The sequence below is a fragment of the Hirundo rustica genome, chromosome 10 (genome assembly GCF_015227805.2).
Source record: "Hirundo rustica isolate bHirRus1 chromosome 10, bHirRus1.pri.v3, whole genome shotgun sequence".
In the NCBI taxonomy this organism is placed as follows: Eukaryota; Metazoa; Chordata; class Aves; order Passeriformes; family Hirundinidae; genus Hirundo; species Hirundo rustica.
In genome coordinates, this window is record NC_053459.1 from 14,396,239 (window position 1) to 14,418,194 (window position 21,956).

The 21,956-nt window shown below is 48.1% G+C and overlaps 1 protein-coding gene across 3 annotated transcripts in view; it reads left to right on the top strand.

The window, feature by feature from the left end:
- FGF12 (fibroblast growth factor 12) overlaps nucleotides 1-21,956 on the top strand; it is a 217,179-nt gene that overhangs the window by 98,118 nt on the left and 97,105 nt on the right. Inside the window, exon 1 of one of the 3 annotated variants that reach the window (XM_040074659.2) lies at nucleotides 21,011-21,250. The exons of the other annotated variants lie outside the window; for them this stretch is intronic. Coding sequence (XP_039930593.1) covers nucleotides 21,052-21,250 — 199 coding nt within the window. The 5' untranslated portion in view covers nucleotides 21,011-21,051. Of the gene's footprint in view, nucleotides 1-21,010; nucleotides 21,251-21,956 lie in introns of those variants that run through there. 3 annotated transcript variants of the gene reach the window in all.

Genomic DNA, 21,956 nt, shown 5'->3' on the forward strand with positions numbered 1-21,956 from the left:
CCCCTCATCAGCCCTTCCCCAAGCCTCGGACTCTCAGTCTGCGGCTAAATCCCCGGCAGAGCTGGCAGCGCTGCGGCAGCCCAGGCAGGGATAAATGGGCCATGCACTCTGCAGCGCTGGTGGCAGGGACAGATTAACCCTCTTTTGCAGCACCAGTGTAGTGATGGCAGCTGGTGGGTGGCTGAGAGTCTTCTGTCTCTGGGGTGCCCTGAAAATGGGCACATGGCTGAGTGAGCTCCAAATACCTGTGCTGAAACAGAAGTCACTTAATATATCTGCCAAGTTTGCCTGTTTTCTTTCTTTGGACTGTTCTCTCTGCACCCAGCTCAGAAATGTGTTTTCCACAGGTAAATGCATTTTCTGTGCCCAGTTTGTGATGCATGTGACACCTTCTGTGAAAATGAACATTTTTCCTGCAGCATTTTCAGGTTTCTGGGTCTCAAGAGGAGATAATGCACAGGGATTTCAACCTGCAGCCACAGAATCTCTACTGAGGAGCACGTGCAGAAATGCGAAATGCACATCTGTGCTCCAAACACAGAGCCATGTTCTTGTGCCCAGCAGGTTTCCAGGCTTTTCATTCATTAAAGATGATTCAAGATGAGGACAATTAATTATTCACTAAGAGTCATTTTGAATTTTCACTGGCTGCAAGAAGGTGCCTGTGGGACCACAGGAAAACAATCATGGTAGTGAGACAGGGGCTTGCTCCGTGCTGGAACACAAGGTCAGAGCCCCCCTAAGAGCCTGGCAGCTCCTGCCAGGCCAGTCCCCCACTCCCCAAGGGGGAGACAGCACTAGGGGCAGCTGGAGCACTGTGCCAGCCTGCCATGAGCTCACAGAGGCAATGAGCACAGAGATGAACCTCCAGGGACCCGCAGAGTCTGCCTGGGTTGCTGCACTGTGTTGCAAAAAGCAAAGCTGTCCTGGACCCATGTTTTTCCAGCTGTGCAGACACACAGATGAAGCAGGGGTTTATTGCTCTGCAGGACACGTTTTTCCCTGCTGTGAGACAGAAACCATCAGTTCAGGTATTGTAAGGTGAGAGGAGGAGTGGGAGGCCCCCAGCCAGCTTGTATTCAAGATGATGATAAAGATACCACTGCGGTTCCTACCTGAATGAGTCCTAGCAAGGCTGGTTGGAGCAGCAGTCCTGCTGCTGAGGTGACACTGGCCCATGGGGCCATGCCCAGCTGCAGGCCGGGTGCTGGGGCTTCACTGGTCCCCAGGGAGTGCACAGGAGCTCACAGCACTGGGGTGCCAGCACCAGACACAGCAGCAGCAGGAGAAATATGAGTGGAGGCTGGCTTGCTGCTGGTGGTCCCTCTCTAAGCCCGAGGTGATTCCCCAGATTTCAGCGTGAGTAGGAACAGCATTTGCACCTCCTGCTTTTGGTGGGGTATCATGTGCCTGAGCCAGGGTCCAGCTCCAGCAAAAAGTGACTGCACTTGTTGCTGTTCACATTGGTGTAACAGGCAGTGGCTGGGAATACTCTGCAATTAGTACCAAGAAAATGCGAAGAATCTTCTAAAATGCAACTATCCCATAGAAACCTTTTTCTTCTCCTAGCATAAGGTAACAGGGTAGAAGACTAGCAGTGTTCTTTTTGAGTCTTTTTTTCCAAATGGATTTGTCTTATGCCTGTGCTGTGCCCAGGGCTGTGCTGCAGATAGAGAGGAGGCTGTTCTGACTGTTTTGACACTTTGTTCAAAACAAAACCTATTGGAACAATTGCTAAGAGAAGAGCTTGGTGTTGGCCCACCGAGACTTTGCAGCATCCTGTGTGCACTTATTATTTCCTGTGATCAATGATACTGCAAAGGCCATTTCCCAGGGTAGGAAATGCCTTATTGTATAAACAGGCTATACTGGGAAGGAAAATAGTACTCAGGAGAGAAAGCAGTGATACATTAGAAATAATGGGCTCTATCAGTGTGATTTTGTTGGGCAAGGTAACCTCAAAGTTTTATTTAAATAGGGCAGAGATATGAGTACCTTCTACATTCTTTCTCACTTTGTAATGCGTTTGCCAGTCAGAGAGCAGATAGAAGTAAAGGCATTGCTTTTTACAGCACAAGTTCATATAAACCTAGGCTCTGCAGTACTTTTTCTGTGGTGAAGTATTGCTGAAGCAATACCCAGCACCTTTCTCTGAGTAGAAGGGGGTATTCAGACAGGAATAGCTGCATTTGTGAGTTTTTTTTCCTGTTCATTTTGTGCAAGATTTAAAGATCATCTGAAGAACAAATACTGAATAGATCTGTTTCCGGGGGTGGGGGTGAGGGGGATAACAACTTAAAAGATTTTCACCTGTGATGTGTCCTCAGTTCTTGCTGTGGGGTCAGGATGTGGGAGCAAGGGAACCATGGAAATTTCCTTTTCCCAGGTGAGCAACTAGCCAGTACAGCAAAACCTATTTTATTCTGTTAAAATGGAATATAGTGCTTGACATGATTGCTGTGGTGAAAAGCTGAATGCAGCCTCTTTCCTAAGTTAATTTTCTATTTTATAGGAGAAATTACAAATATTGGGCTGGCATGACTGGCAGAGCAAGAACTGCTCAAGGCAACATAAACAAATAGCTATGAATAACAGATCTAGCAGTAGACAAATGGCTGCAACTTGCTTGCAGACAAATGAACAGGTAGTATAGCTAAAGCCAACCTAGTTAGCTAATGTTTTTCTTTGTAATCTGTGCACCTACATTACCCTGCAGGTGGTAATATCCAGAGCTGGTGCGTTAGTACATCTGTGTGATCGGTGTCCCTTACAGCTTGGCAGTATATCCAGAGATGCTCCGCAGATTTTGCTGGATATATATTCAGCCAGCTTAAGTGCAGTCTCATGTTTGTGTGGGATGACTGTGCTAAAACAGATGGGAAAGGGGTAAAAGCTGCCTCCCTTGTAAATTTTATGTGTGAAAAAACTGCAGGTCCAGGTTTAGGCAGCTGCTTCCTGCTCCTGAGTGAGTTTTGGCTTGCAGTGACCAGGACCACGGAGGAGAGAAAGGAAGTGTGTAAGGGGTGGAAAGAAGCACTGAACCCATTTGTTCTCTCTTATTACCTGTAGATGAAGGCCAAAGTGTTTAGTGATTCCCACTCCAAGGCTCTGGTCATCTTCTGACTTGGCTGCCTCTGTCTGCTCGAAAGTCCCCGTCTCCTTTGCGGTGCTGTCCCCCGGCCAGTGTGGCGGGCACACGGAGGGGTGCTGCTCTGCGCTGTTATACAGGTGATTTGTTCTGCCCTGTTGCTGTTTGCATTTTCAGCAGGGAGTGAAGGTGACCTTAATGTGCACTCTGATTTTTGAGATCTGTAAGGCAGAGCAAGTGGAAGATCTGTGGAAGCAAGTGGGCATTTCCAGTGTCAGTTACAGATCATTACATTTATCAGTGAGCAGTTCAAGCACTTGGATTTGTTAGGTATAGAGCACCTCTCTGCATGGTGCAAAGAGGAAATGCAGTTTAATTTAGCACTGGGAGAACAACATATCTGAGGGTTTGTGCAGTGCCAAAAGGTTTGGAGGGAAGGAAGAAGATTTGTCACACTTAGTCCAAAACTCCAACAGGGAAAAAAAAAACAAACAAACAAACAAAAAAACAACAAAAAACCACCAACAAAAAACCACCTTGTTTTTAGCTTGTTAAAAAGACTTAGAATAAAACTTTGTGAATAAAAGAACAGGCAGGCATTTGACTTGCAGATAAATAAATTTCCTTTCAGTTCTTCCAAGTTCTTTTTAAACTAGCACTGTAAAATGTCACAAATTCAACAGATTGGTCAAACCACATGGAGTTTTGTTTTTTGTTTTTTTTTTTAACGTGGAGATGATGAAACAGATCATTTCACTGGCGTGTCACCTGCAGCACAGGACACCTGCGCTTCTGTTGCAGAGCTGCCGTGAGTGCAAAGGCTTGTGACATGGAGAGGAAAGCCCTGCTTAGAACAGCGCAGAGCTGTCACAGCCCACTGGGAGCTAGCGGTGCCCCGGGCCGGGGGCAGAGCCGTGGCACAGCTGGGGCACCCCTGCCTTTGGGAACGGCCTCGGATGGGTGCGGGCGCGGTGCCGGCAGATGCGGCGCCGGACGGGCTCCGTGTCCCTGAGCACCAGGTGGCAGTGCTGCCGCGGGGACACAGCGCGCCTGCGGAGGGATGGGGCGCCGGCAGCGTCCTGCGCCGCCCAGCCCCTCCGCCCCTTCTTCTCTCGGCGCTGAGCATCTCTCTCCTTTCGCCGATTTCTAGGCTACGCGTTATTTTCCAAGTGTGAGCCGAAATTATGTATTTCAAGTTTCTGTCGAGCAGAAAGCCCTACCAGTTGTCCGTGTTTTGTGGCACAGAGGCGCCGGAGGCTGCGGGCAGCGGGCGGGAGCTGCCCCGGCGGGTCCGGACAGCTGCCTCTAAACGCTGGTGTTCAGAGGAGCATCTCGGGCAGCCGGCAGCTCCGCTTCCCTCCAGATGAGCCTCCAGCAAGTCCCGGGCCCTGGTAAAATCCCCTGGGGTCGTTTTGGTGCGTGCGGGAGCCCCAGCTCCTTGCGCTGCAGGCAGCAGAGGGGTGCGCGGCTCAGCGCCTGTGCAAGGGGAACGCTCCCACTGGGCCTTGTGAGAGGGCTGGTGTGCGCAGAAGTCCTGGTTTATTAATACAGGCCTTTCAGGTCCCTGTTAAAAAAAAAAAAAAAAAAAAAAAAATCCTCTGTGTTTATACTCTAGGCTTTGCTTTTTTTCTTTTTCATTTGTTTCTCTTCCCTCTCTTTTCCTTCCCCCACTTTTTTCTTCCTTCCCCTCCTGCCCCTTTGTTTTTTTCTCCCTTAATTCTTCAGTTTCCTCCATTTTCCTTCTTTTCCTTCCTATTTTTTCCTTCTTTTCTCTCCGTCCCTCTTTCTGTCCCCTTCTCGTCACCTTCTCTTCCTTCCTTTTTTGCTTCCTTTTTTTTTTTCCTTCCCTTTTCTCTGCTTCTCTTTTTTTTTTTTTTCCGCCTCCTTTTTTCTCTCCTTCCCTTTTCTCCGCTTCTCTTTCTTTTTTCTTTGTTTTCCTTCATTTTTTCTCTCCTTGGTTTCTCCCCTTTTTTTTGCCTCCTTTCCTTTTGTACATTTTCCTTTCCGCCCTCACCTTTCACTCGTTTCGTTCTCCGTTTTTCCCGCTCCCTTTGCAGCGGGGCTCGCGGGCCGCTGGGCGGCGCTGCCGTGCCGTGAGGGGAGCCGCCCTCACGGCCTCCGCCTTTGGCGCCCGGGGATTGCGGCCTTTGGGGCGAGCGCTCGCCGGCCTTGAAAATGACGGAAATAAAGATAGGGAGGCACAGCGGCGCTTCAGAAGGGCGTAGTTTAAGACAAGAGTCGCTAGCGGCGTCCTTCCCATGTTAATTCAGGGGTGCACGGCCAGTCTGGACCGATTTAAGTAGGCAGTGAATTTTAGCCTAGTTTTCTTAAATCCCTGTGGGTTTGGTTGAGAACTCCGGCGTTTCTTACAGCATGAAGAATTCATGTTCCTGTGTAGGCTATCACTAACTGTGGCTCAACGTAGATGGTCAGCTCCAAGGGGACAGCATTGTGACTTGGCAAAAAGAAACTCAAACATGGGGGCTTTTCCTCATTTTATTTATGATTCTTGTATTGTTGCTCAGTTTCAGCAGCAGCTCTGATGTGGTCTGGTCACCTTGTGTGGCAGTGCTCTCCTTTCCCAGCTCCCATACTTGGCTGCCATCCCCCTCTGTTGTGTGTCAGTCTGGGGATCTTTGTACCCTGGGACTGTTCGCCTTCATTACAACAGGGATTAACCGAGTCCCTTCCAGTCTCAGCTGTAAATACCTCATCCAAACTATTCCACATGCAAAAAAAAAAAAAAAAAAAAAAAAAAAAATAGGCTTGCTCTAATCCACAGGCCCTTGGAAACAAAACTGGGAAAGCTTTGGCCTAGGTGCTGCAGTGGTCAGGATGCCCTCAAACAAAAACCAGTGTTGGATTTAAAGGCAAAATCAGGTATTTTCCCAATTTAAAACCCCTCCACGCCTTCCCCCAAAAATAAATTTATAGCCTGGGGAGCTTTACTTTCTTCCAAGTCTTCATCTAATTGCATTTCCAATTTTTCCATGAAAGACATATTCCGTGATATTTTGTAGTTCCCCCCAGCCCCCAAAGACAAGGAAAACTTTACAGCCTTCTGAGGTTTCCTGAAGACTAACCATTCAAGGGTTAAATAATGTAGGAAAGAAACAAGAATAATTTAAAGTAAAATAAAATAGTTCTGTGACCCCAATATTGTTTTCCATTTTTAAAAAAAATCGTTGTCGAAAAAGAAGACAACTACGTGCAATACTGTATTTTACTATTTTTCACTCTCCTCACATGCATGAAAAAGCCTGGAAATTTTCTGAAATGGTATGTGCTGAGAGCTGTAATCCTATAACCCTGTGAGGCACAGTCTCTAAACATGCTGCTGTAGTTGGGTTTCTCACTTATTTATGCAGGATGGAAAAGGTTCTGAGTGGGAAACACCTTTGTGTGGCCCTGGTGTTTCCCCAGAGTGGGATGTAGGCTGCAGGACTAATCCCTGTTTTGCACACTGGAAAGATAGGGCTTCCCTGATGCCTGTGAGTCTCTTACCAGTGAAATGGTTTTGTTGGTGTAGCCCTGAGGAAGTGTGGGATCAGTGGGTCCCCACTGCTTGCCTGGTGGCACCTCCATCCCCCCTGCCTCTGGGCTGCTGAGCTCATGTTTCTGGGGGCAGAAGGACTTTGGGTCTAAAAAATAAAGTCCTGGTGAAGCAAGGTGGCAACCTTGTCATTTATTGCAGTGCAGAACACAGGAATCCTGTAAACACACAGGGGGAGAGCTGGTGAGGGAGCGAGAGTGGTGGGGGGGACCAAGGCTGCTCTGCAGCATCTATGCCAAGCTCCCTCCGTGTGGCCTCACAGGGGGGAGTGAGATCTGATCGGATCTCTGCTCGAGGTGCGGAGAAGTTGAGCTGCAAGCAGAGGGGATGCTGTCAGAGGTGTCAGCTGAAGCGTGCCGGTCCCTTCCGAAAGGGGAGTCCTTCCTGACAGCTCCATCTGTGCGAGCATGGGGAAAGCCAGGGCCGCTCCATCAGCACCTCTTGCCTGCATTGCGTGAAAAACCCCACCCTGAAATCCATCTGCCCCCAGGGAAGTGTCTTTCCAGGCTTTCCCATGGGGAAGGCTCACAAAAGCAGCATCATTGCCCTGATTTCATGGATGGAGGAATGGGCAGTGTGCAGAGGAGGGTATGCACCTCTGGTCACTCTGGTCTGGTGGCAGTCGAAGTGAAGTTGGTTAGGTTAGGGCTTTCTCTTGGCATTGAGGGTGATCTGCAGTGTTTGTGTCTCAAATGCTTCAGTGCTGTGCTTGTAAATCAGACAGAAAGACTGTTTTAAAAGCAGGCAGTCTAGTTTTAGATCTGGTATAATCATAATTCGTATACCACTAGGAGCAGGCAGGGGGGAGGAGTAGATAAGAATCAGAAAATTAGAATTTATTACAATAAAAGCCAAAGTGCTAGAAACCAAAACTGTCATTGTAATGTGAGCTCTTTTCTGATAGTGTCCTATTACATCATATAGGAGGTTGAACATGCGTATGAATATCTTGGTTGGTAATTATCTGATTTGTGATATGTAGCTAATGTGAATTTGTTGTTCTGTACATTATGCAGCAGCAATTCATTTCTGAACAACATTAACTGGCACTATAGCAGTTCAGTGCAGAAATTACAGGCATAAACATATGTTTCACTTAGGCTGAGTAGTAGCTAAGTCGAGACACCAGCAGTCCTGGTCAGGGGAGATGCGGGGTGAAGAGCTGAGGATACATCTGTTCCTAACTCACCCTGGCAACAGAATCCTCCTCTCCCAGTCAATGCTGCTGGGTATCCTCAAATTATCCAGCAAGCAGAAAAGACCTGTACAGACAGATGTAGGTACCAGCTGGCCAGGGGACCCCACATGTGGGAGGAGGTGACATTTGCCCTGTTCTGGAATGAGTTTGTGGAGAGTGGTGTCTCTGCAGGCTGCACCAATCGCTAGCAAAGATCTGCAGGAGTGGCTTTCAAATTAGATAAGCTTTGGAGATGAAGTTTGAATGATGGTAACAATATAAGCACTTAACTGAATGCACTCCTGTCACTGCATCCCTAACAACTCTTAGATAAGACCATTTGTATTTTATGGGATTTTATTTGCTTTCTCTTTGTTTAATGACACCACTAAATAAAACCACTCAATAATTATTGTTGCCTACTTCAATTCATCAATTAAATGTGCAAGGCTATTAGTATAGATATATTTTAAGATGGATCAATTAGCAAAGGTTAAATAAAACACCCTACTGAATGCACATCAAATGTCTCCCCATTCTTAAGAGTATTAAAATCAGATTTTTTGAAAGACCAAAAGTATTGCTGCTACAAATGAGAGAAAAGGTCTCTTGGCTCATGTTATTGCAGTCTGTGTCACATTGCTTTTTCACAAATGTGTACAAAAAGCCTCCTTGGAACAGAAGGAGCAGAATGAGAGCAGCAATGTGCCCACTGGTCCTGTTGGAAGTGTCTTACTCCTCTGATCACTAGAAACCATGTCTAATTTCTAATCTAAATTTATTCTTGGCCAGTTTCTACCCATTTCCTCTTATGCCAGCATTGTCCTTCAGCTTATCTCTCCTCTGACTGCTGTTACTTATGCCCTGTTTACATTTCTTTCTTCCTGGGCAATGAAGATCTATGAAACATGTCTATTCTGCTTCAGTTTGTAGCCAGTTTCACTTTCTTAATTGCTGTAGTGCCAGGGTTTCAAACACAAGGGAACATCCTTTGTTTTAAAAAGAAAAGCTTTCATTGAAGCTGCACAATATTGTGGGTGTATTTCCTGCTTGACAGAGGGTTTATGAATTCTCTATATTTTTTTCCATTTTTATTTTCCCCATAAAATTGCAAAGCTGGGTCAAATTTAAGTCCATGTCAAATGATTAAATAAATAAAAAAAGAAAGAAAACTTTTCAGACCCTACATTTTGCCAGGAGTCAAGAAAGAAAAGTGATAGAAGTGCAATAAATGCCAGCGCTACCCATGTGCAAATAATATGGCTGGGAGTAGCATGTCCTCTTTTCTAGAACAAATGCCTGGTGTCTGCCTCTTTATGCCAACTGGTATTTTTCAAGGGGATCTTTGCAGGAGTCAGTCTGGCATGATTAACTGGGGTGAGAGCTGGTGCCTGCTGCACAGGGATCACCCCTGGTAGTGTAAGGGGTGGAAGCTGAAGCTTATGGGGTGATCCCTGGAGCATCAGTGAGATCTGTAAATTTGTTTCATTTATGTAAATTTTGATAATCCCAGACCACTTTTTTTGGCTCATGACAGCTAAGACTTGCTGATGAATAAGCAAGGACCTCAAAGTTGTTGAAGGTAATGAAGTGTCTATGAATTATGCTTTCACAAGGACATGTTTGTGTTGCATATGCTCCTTTTACTGCTACTCTCTTCGAACTTCTTTACTTGCATCTTTAATGAGGAGTCAGACACTTCCCTGGTAGCTAGAGGTCTACACACTTAATTTCCTAGGTGCCTGACTTTGTCAGTGCAGACTTAAAAGTAGTCCTGAATCGCTTCCCTGTCAAATCAGTTTTTTCATCTGAGGGCACCTTCTCACACCCCACATTTACAGCATTTGAGGTGGGCTGAAGTGGCTATTAGAGGAACTAGAAGTATCTAGTTTAGTACCTGAGTTTCTAGAATTGTCTACTCTAATGGACTGAAGAAATAATAGATTTGCCTCTTAACACTGAGAAGGGAACCTGTATTATTGGCTTTCTTTAGCAAACAGAAGGGTTCCCAAATCCGAGCAAATGAGTGACAAAGCTTGCATCAGGCTTATGAAAATAAGTTAGGGGAGAGAGAGCATCCTTGCAAGCAGATCACAACTACCCTGTCCAAACCACTGACAGGCAGCATAAGCCAACACTCCTCCAGGCTGGAACTGCCCAGCATGTTTTGCTTCACTCCCTTTGCATGGGGAGGTTGCCCAGGAATACAGAGCCTCTGGAACTGAAATAGGGTCTCTGAAAGACAGAAACACCAGTGGGACCTAACTCTGCTGAAGAAGAGCTACCTCAGGAACTAGGCAGTTCCATAAAAAAAATTTTGTGCCTTCTTTTCCCTAGTGCAGAAAATCTGAGACTGTGTTAGTATTAGAATTTCAGCCCCTTTGCAATGCTCTGGCCCTCTTTCAGGACTGAATGATGCTTTTTGGGCAGAAAATCCCAACACACCTCGGCAGCTAATGGATAGCTGGTCATCTCTCCATGGAGTGCTGGGGATCTCTGTTGCCATATTGCCACCTGTACCCAGCACAAAGCTATGTTCTCCTTAATTGCTGACAAAAATGTCTCTCCAGAAGCTTCCCAATAATTACTCAAGTACCTACTTAAGTGGCTTTTAATTCAGGCTCCTCACCTCCACACTTGTGCATTTTCCAATTGCCAAGCACAGCTAGTCTTACGGATAAGCTTCTGCCAAAAGAGAATGCTAATACCCTGCCCCCTGGTTTATACTACCTTGCATGAGCTTCAGTGAGCCCATAGCATCTCAAGAGATGGTATCTCCAACAGGCTACAGCAGGAGCATTCAATCATATCGAAAGATGAAAGCTCTTATTGTGAGTTTCCCTACGTCTGACAACACTTGGCAGTTCTACAGCATCTCTTGTTGGACTGCTGCTGGCTGCCTTGCTGCTCTTGTTATCGGAGGCTGCCCCTTGCCCCTGTGCTGGGGCAGGAGTGCCCGTGGGCTCCTGTAAAAGCTCTGGGGGCAGGTGGCAAGGATAAGCCGTGGACATCATGCTGAGTGCCACAGAGGGCAGCTGACGCTGCCATGGGGTAGTGGGAGGGCAGCATTTCCAACTTTGCAGCCTTCTTTGTAGGAGTAGAAAGGGGAGCTGAGGGGATCCTGTCCTCTCATCCTGTAGGACCCAGCTGCATTCAACAAGGAATGCTTTAGATCATGACTTTATGGGTAAGCAGGGTCTGTTCACTGCTTCTCCATTACTCTTAAAAGGCATTGCTCTCTCTGCTTAATTCCACTGTTTAGCTGGGGTAGTCTCCTGACACCAGGTCCAATACGTTACCTTTGTGTAGCAGGCTCCAGCAGCCCTTTAGCGGAATGTCTTTTTCTGTTTGTGAGGGAGACCAAAGGGACGTTAACTCTGCCCCTGAAGTGAGAAAAGGAATGTGCATATGAAGGGGGAGGGCAGACAAGCATGGCCAGAGAGGAAGAAAGTAATCACACTGTACAGGAATTCCTTATCCAAGATAGAAGCTGTAGAGGAGTCATGAATAAAGGATGCAAGGAAACGGGATTGCCCATGTCCAAAACGTGTCTTGCAAAGTCCTAGGAGAGCCACAGAAAGTGGTTAGAATAGCTGTTGCATCTTCTGCTTTAGGCACTTTGGGAATTCAGCAGTCTGAGAGCAGGAAAGGCAGGAACTGTAATTCATGTCAGGGAGACACGTGTGAATGATACAAGGCTGGGAGGCTGTGATGGATGCATCCAGGAGTAGCAAACAATCAGTAGAGGTGCTTTTTTCCCTTGAATAATGCCACTTTATCAAAACTGTGCAAGGGAGAAAGGAAATAGTAATTTCAAAGAGCATGTTGCACAGGGTTTTCAGTGTCAAGTTTCATGCCACTGCTCTGCCTACTGCAAAAGCAGAGATTTAGTCTGGACAGTGGTGAGACCAAGAGTTCTACCACATCAGCGTGCTTTCTTCTCTTCTGCCATTTCATAGTGAGCTCCAAAAGGTCTCATTTTCATTTCATGTGGGGAAGAAACATAGCTTTGAATGCAATATTTTCTGCAGAGTGGGTTTCTGTTCATCTTAGCTCTAATACTGACTGACACCAGGTGAGGGTGAGAAGCCAGGTAGTTGTGACTATGAGTCTGGTCTCCACCATAACTCAGGACTGCACTGAGCAAGCCCATTAAGTCCTGTGTGGCAGACATAATCATAGAGCAAGGAACTTGTAGCTAGGTGGGATTTGGACTAGATGATAGAAGTAGCCTTTCTCAGCTGAGGGTGGTAGAGAGCTGCATTCCTAAGGGAGCTGTGGAATTTACAGTGCTGCAGGTACCTGATCAGAGATCGGACTGTCAGACCAGCCTTGTCAGTGATGATGAAGGTACTGCTGGCTCAGTACATGGGTGACTTCTCCAGGGTCTCTTGTACCCTGTGCACTGTGGTATCAGCTCATCTATTTTTGAAAGAGGTTGGCTCTTCGGGTGAAATGATAGCAAATCTATCACAACTCTTGCCACGTTGTTCTCTTGATGAATTACCTTTGATATTAACAATAAACATGAGCCTTGACTTACAGCCTCCAGGTCTCACTCTGACTTTGCTGGATTGAGACAGTCCCTCCTTTCAAAAATATTCTTACTGAGAGGTGAGAGATTTATCAGTCAGGGCTAAGTTTTCTCTGTCATCTTCTTGGATACTGAGGCTCTCAACCACTTATCTTTTGTGGCCAGATATTGAGCATCACCAAACTATCAGTGGCTGTGGTATTACCAAGCTAAATATGGGAAAGTACCAAGAGCATTTTCAAGAGCAGCCCCATGTGAATCCCTGTAGATGTGCTATTGCAACCAAGAGACCAAACTGCTCACATCTTTCACTATATCCATATTCTTCGTAGTCCTCAGAACATCTTTGTTCTGTTCACTTCTTAAATGTGATAACCCGACTTCGTGACTCGTGATACTGGTGTTTGCTGCACTGGGTACTTGTATTTGGACAAATTTGATACAAATGAGTATTACTCATTTTTGTCCCTGTTGCTCCATCCATGCACGCATGAGCTTGGGCTCTTCTAGCTGCAGTTCTGTGCAGAAAGTTCCTCTTAGCTGCATCTCTCTCATGGTTCCCAATTCTCAGAGTCACTGTTTTCTGAGGAAAAAAAAATTGCCCAGTCTTGAAGTAATACAGACTGCACAATTTATCCCTGGAGATTTGATCTGGCTTTGTTAAAAGGAAACTTGTTTCTATGAACTTGGTTTCCGTGTCAGTTCAGTTTATTTTCACCAGACGCTGCGATCATTAATTACTACTGCATTAGTCTTTGTATCCTTGGCAAATTTAGATTTCCTTCTAGACCACTGATGTCTTTCTTGGTGTCTGGATTGCAGCAGCTCTGAGAGTCCAGGGAAAGAGGACATGGGATTTCATTTTGCTGGAGAGATAGAGGAGTTGATTTAATGCTGGAGAGAGAAATAAATTACAATGTAAATAGCAAGAGGTGTGCTTGGAAGCTAGGGGCTTGTGGGGGAAGCAATGCATTCACCCAGATCCTTTTTACCCACCACTTCAGGTCAGCGGGGGATGAGGGAGTCTTCAAACCTTGTCCTGGTTGCATGACAGCTGTAGTCTCATATTTACATTTAGTGTTGAATAAGCCCTTGCAGTACTCAGGGAGAAATAAGCAAATTTTTTTAAGTGAGATGCAATCTGAATACGTGTAACTTCAGAGGCATCCTTAGGGCAGGATTAATGTCCCAGCTCTCCTGGACTGCGGAGCTTGAAGGCAGTGGAAGTGCCAGGTCTTGTTAGAGATGCTGCTTTTCTTCTGGGCTCTCCAAACTGGAAGGACCCTTTGCTGTATGGCAGAGCAATGGGCTGCCCCGGTGAAGCATTACTCTGCTGACCCATCAGGATTTGAGATATGACCTAGCTCAGGCTGCAGATCTTGGGCTTGTGGATTTGGCAGCTGGATGAAGGGACAAATGAATTTTGAGGTCAGGGAACTTTTCATGACCTCTTTAGGTCTGTTGGAATCCATTATGTACGGATAGACAGATTTACAAGTCTGGAGGAAGTTTGGTATTTGTCTTGAAAGCTTCTGGCCCTTCCTCCCTGTCTTGACCTATGCCAGTGCCACAAAGGTGCATTAAGGGGGTGGATGTCTTCAATCTCTGAGCCTTGACCTGCTGTGGAGCAGACAGTCCCACAGCCCTGCTGGAGGAGCATGATAGGGGTTTCAATCTCCCTCCTCCTTTTCATCATTCTCAATCACATAATCGGGTTGGTTTGCCTCAGCTAAGATCTAATCAGGAAGGATCTCTTTGACATTCAGCAAAGTCAGCTTGATGGAAACTTTAAATTGAAAGGCTTTTCCTGACACCCTCGAAAATGGTTTTGGTTGAAATTGGTGTCTGGCTGCATGGTTACAACATGAGGAGCTTTCCTTTCTCCCAGGGAGAGGGAAAAATATGGCCAGCCTCTCAGCCCTCCTGAGCTCAGGGGCTTGGGAGCCCTAGGCCTGAAGCTGCGCTGTGGGGTTACACTCCCTTCTTTACCCTGACCACACCACCTTCATGCAGGTGACATGTAAATCCAGTCACAACCGTTTTCAGTGTCCATGGGACCTGGACATCTCTGGCATTGAAACTGCAGGCCAAAAGAGGCTACAGGTTGTTGTCAAGTAGGATTTAAAGAGAACGGTGGTGATGGCTGATCTCTCCTAGGGAGAAGAGTAGAATTTGTCTTGTTCCTCAAAGCGCTGCTAACCTGAGGTCTGGGGACTGAGTCTCTGTGTTAGACAGAGCAGAGCATAATGTGTGTGTATTCAGCCTCAAGCTCACAAGTGGGGTTGTTCAGTGGTGGCTAGTCCACCTATTTCACTTCAGACTTCTGCTCTGCACTAAAAGTGCAATGTATGTGGTCTTTTTCTAAGACACTCTGAATGCAAATGTAAGACCTGGAGTGAAATCTCAAGTCTGTGTTTTTTTTCATCTTCTGGATTCTCATAGTACCTATGGCGTAAGGCTATTTGACAGGTAGCCATGGGTGAAAAATCCCTAAGACAGTGGATGGAGGGAGTTGCTGGGTGTTGGGAGAAGCCCAGTGAGGAAGAGGAGGTGGAGGGAGGAAAAAAGGAAGAGATGCAGCTGTCTGTCCTGTCTTTTAAATTCAGCAGCTCTAGTACAGGCAAGAAGATATTTGAGTTTTCTTTCCAGATGTGTAGGTGGGTGTTTCTAAGCCTGGAGCAGCTGGTTGTCTGTGTGCCAACGGCTCAGCAAGAGTGGGCTCTAGGCTCTGCCTTGTTTGTACAAGGTGATCTGCAAGCAGAGTGTCCATCCTTTCATTACTCCTTGATGGGAGATCCTTCAGCACTGCCCATATGGCTGAAGTGCTGTGTGGGAGCTGTCGCTGGGCAGGTGTTTGTAGGCCCTTTCTCTTGGACTTCTGCCACTTAGGAAGCCACAACTGAAGTGTATCGCTGCAAGGACGGCAGTTTTCATGTCCTTGATCCCATTGGGGAAGGCAATGACAGAATGGTTAATGAACATAACTGTTGTGCTTAGGTGATAAAAACAGATTTGCGATGAGCCCACCTTGAACAGGCCCCAGGTCTGGCTCTGGCATGTGGGACAGGCACTGACCTTTCTGGAGGGAGGTCTCTATATGTGGGAACAGTTTGAGATGCTCCTTGCTACTGCTCCTTTTCAGGCTTCATTTCAGGGAAATGATCCCAGCAGGTGTTTCCAGAACCCTGGATACAAAGGTCTATTCATCCATACAGGAGGCTTCTTGAAGAAAAATCCTTCAAATTTCTAGACAGCCTCAGTTCCCTTCAGTGAGGCGAAGCTTTCTTGTGTTGCCCTGCCCTCCACCTCACACAGGCGACAAGTCAACAAGGAGAAATAAAAGCTCCTGCTAAGTAGAAAATCTTCTCTTAAAAAGGAAAACAAACAAACAAAAAGTGAATGTATAAAATCCTAGTAGAGTTATTTCTTTTTCTAGGCTGCAGCTGGTTTTGTTGGTTGGTTGGTGCTGCTTGTGGCCTGATTTTTGCAATAGTGCTTTCATTCTGCAGTCTGCCAATTGCGTGCCTGCCCCTCACTTTAACACCTAGACCAGCCCAACTTCTCCTCAGGCTGGAGCTATTTTGAAAGACACCAGCTAAACTAATAAATACTTCTTGTGATGAGTTGCAAATTTTGTTTAATTGAATCTTTGAAGGCAAAAAGGGGAGTGAAGGGCCCATTAAATGAATTATTTCAATATAGCAATCAGGTGATGCAAGCTCTTCTGTGTTTATTAAAAGGCCAAGTCAGCTCTAAACTCAGCTGTGTGAGAACAGCCCAGAAAAACCGGCCAGCTCTTGTACTCTGCTGCTGTTTTAGGGCCAGATCTCTCTCCCTGAATAGCATATTTTAAAGTAGCCACGTGAATTCTTATTAGGCATCCAAACATAGATACAAACTCATGCATTGTAAACAGAATTACCCTGCACAGAAGCTGAGCAAACTGCAGTAAGGTCTTGTCTTTTCTTTATCAGGTTACCCAGGCATTTTTTTTCTCTGAAAAGTCCGCCCACGCAGAGAGACTGGGGAATGCCAAAGCTGCATGAATTTTAATTATGCTAGACATGCAACAAGGGGCTACCTTGTAAAGAATAAAGTTAATAAAACACAGATATGAGCTTAATTCTGCTTAATAAGCAGTGCTGGCAATGCACATTTTAGATGTAATTTACACAGCGTGGAAATTTGGTACAATTCTTAAGAGGTGTCTGCATGCAGACTTTCAAACTCAACAGTGCCTTCCTATTGGAAGGTATTTGTTGCTATGCTGCTGTAAAATGGTGAATTAGGCCATTCATAATTATTGGCCGGAGATGGGCGTCTTTCTTTTTCTCATTCAACTACAGCAGCGTGCACACGCATTTTAAAGTGGTATTAAATGTAAATCTCTTCCTTAATTTTCATGTATGCATTTTCAGTAGCTCTGCAGATAAAACAGCAAAAAACCTGCATATGTTTGTATCTGTAGTTAGCTCTGTGTGTACAGAATTAGTAAAGCAGAGATATGCCTAATGACTGAATCTACAGAACACAGCCCATGGCTTTTGAAGGCTCTATGAAAAATAAACAGGATATTCTGTTAGCAACCCTGCGGGAATTATTGCACTTCAGTAAGGAAAGATGCCAATAACCTCCGTTCTGACCTAGATAGATTATTCTGTTTAGGAAGGTAAGGGAATGCAATTCTAGATCTTGTCTCTGCTCAAGTCACCAAAGCCCTGAAATTCAGCCTGGCCTTCATTTTAAACCTCAGCACTACGGACAGAAGAGTTTATTTATTGAGAGAATTAAACCTCAAAAATGGCGGTGTCTTGAAATATTGATATTGGCTCCTGTATGTTTGGGGTGGGGATGTTTAGTGAGCACAATGACTCTGATCTTCCAACAGCCACATGGAGTCTGAACCTCTACCTGTTCCTGTGTGCCAGACGGGGTCTTTCTCCACAGACTGCAGGAGGAGCACTGGCATATCTCTCCAATGTCATCAAAACAGTCTGTCTTGGTTATTTTATGAATCGGTGCTACTCTTGCATTCTGTCTTTCACAGAGTGCACTGTGCATCTTTGCAGACTGTGACTGAAGTAGGAGGAAGCCCGGAGAGAAGAGGCATGTGAGAAAAATTGCCATAATAACTGTATAATATAGATATTATTTTATATATAAAAATGATTTAAAATTATGTTCCTTAAGGAAAAATGCCACATTGTCTCAGTTTGCTCAAACAATTCAGCTTCCATTGGTAGCAATGAGGAAGGCAGCCTGTGAATCTCACAGGGGCTGCTTGGTTTGGAGCAGTGTAGGCTGCACAACCCTCAAAGAGGAGTAGCTGATACAGATGAAAATGGAAGCTGTTTTGAGCTCTTTTTACCCAAATGGGAGTCGAAGGAGAGAATTTCCACTGTTAGAGATGAAAGCACGTGGGGGCTTGTCTGTTTCACTTGGCACCCCACCAAAGGTAACATTTCACTGGTGAGAATGACAGTGCAGGAGCATGATGAGGCTGGCCTTCCATTCTCCAGCTCAAGACCACTCTGGGCTTGCTTGGTGTTTATAAAAGCTTGGGCTCTTCAGAAACTTTTGTGAAGTTGGGGTATGATCGGACCCGCACCGAGCAGATGCACATGTCAGTAATGTCACCAGGAGCTCATGGCACTGTGCCCGCGTTCAGAACCAAACCCCGTGGACTCCTTGGCCATCTATAGATAAAGGCAGACCTGCATGTTGGCAAATGCAACACTACATTCAGTTTCACAAGCTTTGGCTTAATTTAATTCAGTCACTGCAGAAGCAGGAAAGACCTGGGAGAAGCCTTTCTTCTCAAGAGTCGCAGCAGCTCTCTTCAGATGCACAAATCATCAGGAAAAAAATTACTGTGACCGACTTTATCACTGATTAGGATCATTTTTAAGCACAGAGCTGCTGCTCCAAGTTTACAGCTACGCAGCAAAACAAATTAGTCACATGTCAAAATAACTGGAACTTATCTAATATGGGGTGGATAAACCAGCATTTTTTCACCAAAGACTTGGTGAAACATTATCTTTATATATAGATAGAAAACCTCTTTCTTGAGAAGATATGAAGATATGCTCACATCCTTTGAAGATGAAGCTTTGGATAATTCACTAGCAGTTCAGACTGATTCTCTGATTGCAAACAGCTTTCTTTAGGCCATGCCTGTACCTTGTACTGCAATAATTCTTTGATGTCAAGTGAAATAATCCAATAGAGAAAATTAAAATATGAAGCATTTTAGCTACAGGAAACAAGAGAAAAATCTTTATTGACTGGGATGGTGAAATCTGCTCAAAAAAAGTTGATGGTAGTTAAAAAGAGATCAACAGCCTGGAGAACCTGATTCCACCTTGTTTTGGTATGCATAAAGACTAAGAGTAAAAATCAGGAATTAGTGCCAGAGTTTAGTTAATCTTTATGGGCATAGTGGGTGGTTCTTTCAGTTGTCTTTTCCTTCCAATACATTAAAATAATTTAGAGCTGAAGTCTACAGGTGAAGAATTTAGTAAATTTTTAGAATATAGATGTAAAGAAGATTATTTTGTTAAAACTGGTAATCCCTAGGGCGTGTCACCAACTGGTTTAAAATGCTCTGGTCAGCTGTAAACATGCATCACTCGTACACCTTCGGGGCTGCTTAATTCTGTCCTGTCATTGCCGAGAACCCCTCTCCCTCCACCCCGACGCCTGTGCGCTCCCCCAAGTATCTTGCTCGTCACCTAACTAACCTGGCAGCTACCATCGCTACCTGTTACTTGAACCTGAAATCGGGAGAGCACCATCCTTGTGGGAGCAGCAGCAGTTACTTCTCTGGATAACCAGAGATGTATTTCCACCTTCAATTTTGTTCGGTGAGGTTTTGTGGCTGGAGATAGGTGGGAGCCGGCCCAGCACCTGCTGGTGGCGGTGGGACCGCTGTGACCGGGGGCGGCCCAGGTGCCCACCGCCGCTAGAGCCGCCCGCACGCTCCCCGGAACCGGCCCCCGGCAGAGCAGCCCTCGGGCTCCCGGGGTTGTCCCTTCTCTCCGCTTTCACAGAGAGGCAGGGAAAGCCGCGGACACGCTTGGCTGCCGAGGCCGGGTGCTCGGGCGCCGACAGCAGTGACCAGGGAGCTGCCGGGGTGGCTGCACGAGGGGCAGGTGGCTCCGCCAGGAGGGCTGCGGTCCCGGGGAAGCCCGGCTGCCGGCGGGGGTGGCGGGTCCGCTCGGGCGGAGGGGCAGAGCCGCCGCGGAGCTGCAATTGCCTCTCTTTGCCTGCGCGGTATTTCTCATCCGAACCTCGATCACGTAGGATTGCGTAGAGGAGGGCGAGCGGGAGCAGCTGCAATTCTCCTCGAGCCCGAAGCCCGGAGCTCGGCTCCTGCCCGGCCGCCGCGGGGCTGCGGGGCTCCCCGCCGCCTTGGCAACAGCCCTGCGCAGCGTGGGCGTCCGGGGGGGCTTCCCCGGCCCCTCCCTCCTCTCTCCTCCCCCCACCTCTCCTCGACTTCCCCCTCCCGGGTCGGGCAGGAGAATGCAGGCGGGAAGCGGGCGCGGCTCCGCTCCTCCGCGCCCCGCCGCCGTCGGGCGGCACCGCGGAGCATCCTGAGCCCCGCACGGAGCAGGAGCAGCGGCAGCCGCACCCCCCCCGCCTTCTCCTCCTCCACCTCCTCCCCGCCTTGCATCGCTCCTCCCGCCGCCGTCCCCGCCGCGGCAGCCGGGCCCGGGGCCGCCCCGGTGCCGAGCGCTCGGCGGCCGCCCGGTCGGCCGGACGATGTGGGTTGTTGCCGTCGGGGAGAGCCGGTGCCGGGGCAGAGGCGGCGAGCAGGGCAGGAGAAGCTGCGCCAGCCATGGCGCTGTGAGCCCGGGGCGCCGAACTGCGGCGATGTGAGCCCGCACTCGCGGCCGGGCTCCTCTTTTTTTTTTTTTTTTTTTTTTTTTTTTTTTTTTTTTTTTTTTTTTTTTTTTTTTTAATTTAATTTAATTTTTTCCCCTTCTTTTTAATTTGTTTGCCGGCCTGCTGCTTTTTCCCGTGGCTGTTTTATCCTTCCCCTCCCGCCCTCTCTGAGAGCAGAGTGGGTAGGGGGGGAGAGGAGAAAGAGGAGGAGTGCGAACAGAAATGCAGCGCGGCTCTCCCTGAGCCCGGCCGCGGAGCCGCGTCCATGTGCGCGCCCTGCCGCGCAGCGCCTCGGAGCCACCGCGCTGGGGCCGGGGCTGCCCGCGGGCCGAGGGGTCTCTGACTCATCCCACAGCCCCTCGCCGGAGGGCGGCCGGAGGGAGGAAGCGCCGCCGCCTGCGCCCGGGCGGAGCGGAGCGGCACCGCGCCGCAGGGACCCGCGGATCCTCCGCGTCCCCTTATCCTTTGGACACAGCGGACCTTCGCCAGCGGGGCGGCCGCTCCCGGATCTACGCGGCGCTGCCAGCCCGGCCGGGGGTCTCGCCGACGGCCGCCCGCGCCGGGATTCGCGCTCCCCGGGGACAGACCCATGGGCGGCGGGGTCCGGCGTCCAGCCATGGTCGTTAGCCTGGGCGCCCTGCTCCGCCTGGCCGGCTGAGCCCTCCCCGGCGCCGGGACTCGGGGCTGTAGCGCGTTAAGCGGGTCGTCCCCGTCCCCGGTCCCCGCGGGACGCGGCGGCGGCTCGGCCCCAGCGCGCCCGAGCGGCGCACCCCGGAGCGGAGCGGAGCGGAGCGGGGGGCCCATGAGCGGCGATGGCAGCGGCTATCGCCAGCTCGCTGATCCGGCAGAAGCGGCAGGCGAGGGAGTCCAACAGCGACCGGGTGTCCGCCTCCAAGCGCCGCTCCAGCCCCAGCAAGGACGGGCGCTCCCTATGCGAGAGGCATGTCCTGGGGGTCTTCAGCAAAGTGCGCTTCTGCAGCGGCAGGAAAAGGCCGGTGAGGAGGAGACCGGGTGAGTACGGCGGGCCGGGGCCGTGGGAACCCGCTTCGCGGAAAGGGGCAGCTCTGGTCCCGCTGGGATGTCTGCCCCGGCGTGCTCCTGGCACCGCCCGGTACCGGCCGGGGACGAGGCTTGCTCCGCGCTTAACTGTGGCTGGGTCCTGGCAGATTTCCTCCCCTGGTCTGATGCGATGGGTAGGCAGTGACCTGCTGCCAGCATCCCTTCGCCACTGTCCGAAGCGTGAGCACAGAGGATCCTCTGGCAAGAGTGGCCCAGAGGTTTCATTTCTCCAAGCTTCACCCAGAATTGTGGTTTTTTACTTCCTTGTAGATAAGTTTTAAAAATGCTCTTTCATTTTCTGCATGGAGACAAGGAAATCGATAAACTGAGGATCAGTTAAAACTGTGGCCGTTTGATAACTAAATCCATCAAGTGCTACTTCAAGAGCAGAGTTGTACAGGGAATTTCATTAGCTTAGAAAGCTTTTTTGATGGAAGCTGCACGATGGTTACACCTGATACTGAGTTTATGAGGACCTAGAAATGCTCTTTAGGGTAGTGCTTTTTTGGTTTCTTTCTTTTCTTTGTTCTTTTATGCTTGTGTGTGCTCAGTCTTGCTTCCTTGTGAAGAACTTCACTTTAGTGTACACCCTAGTGCTCACATTCCCACGATGAAGTCCCACCACCCACAGTTTCAGTTCTGAGCATCGCTTTGTGCT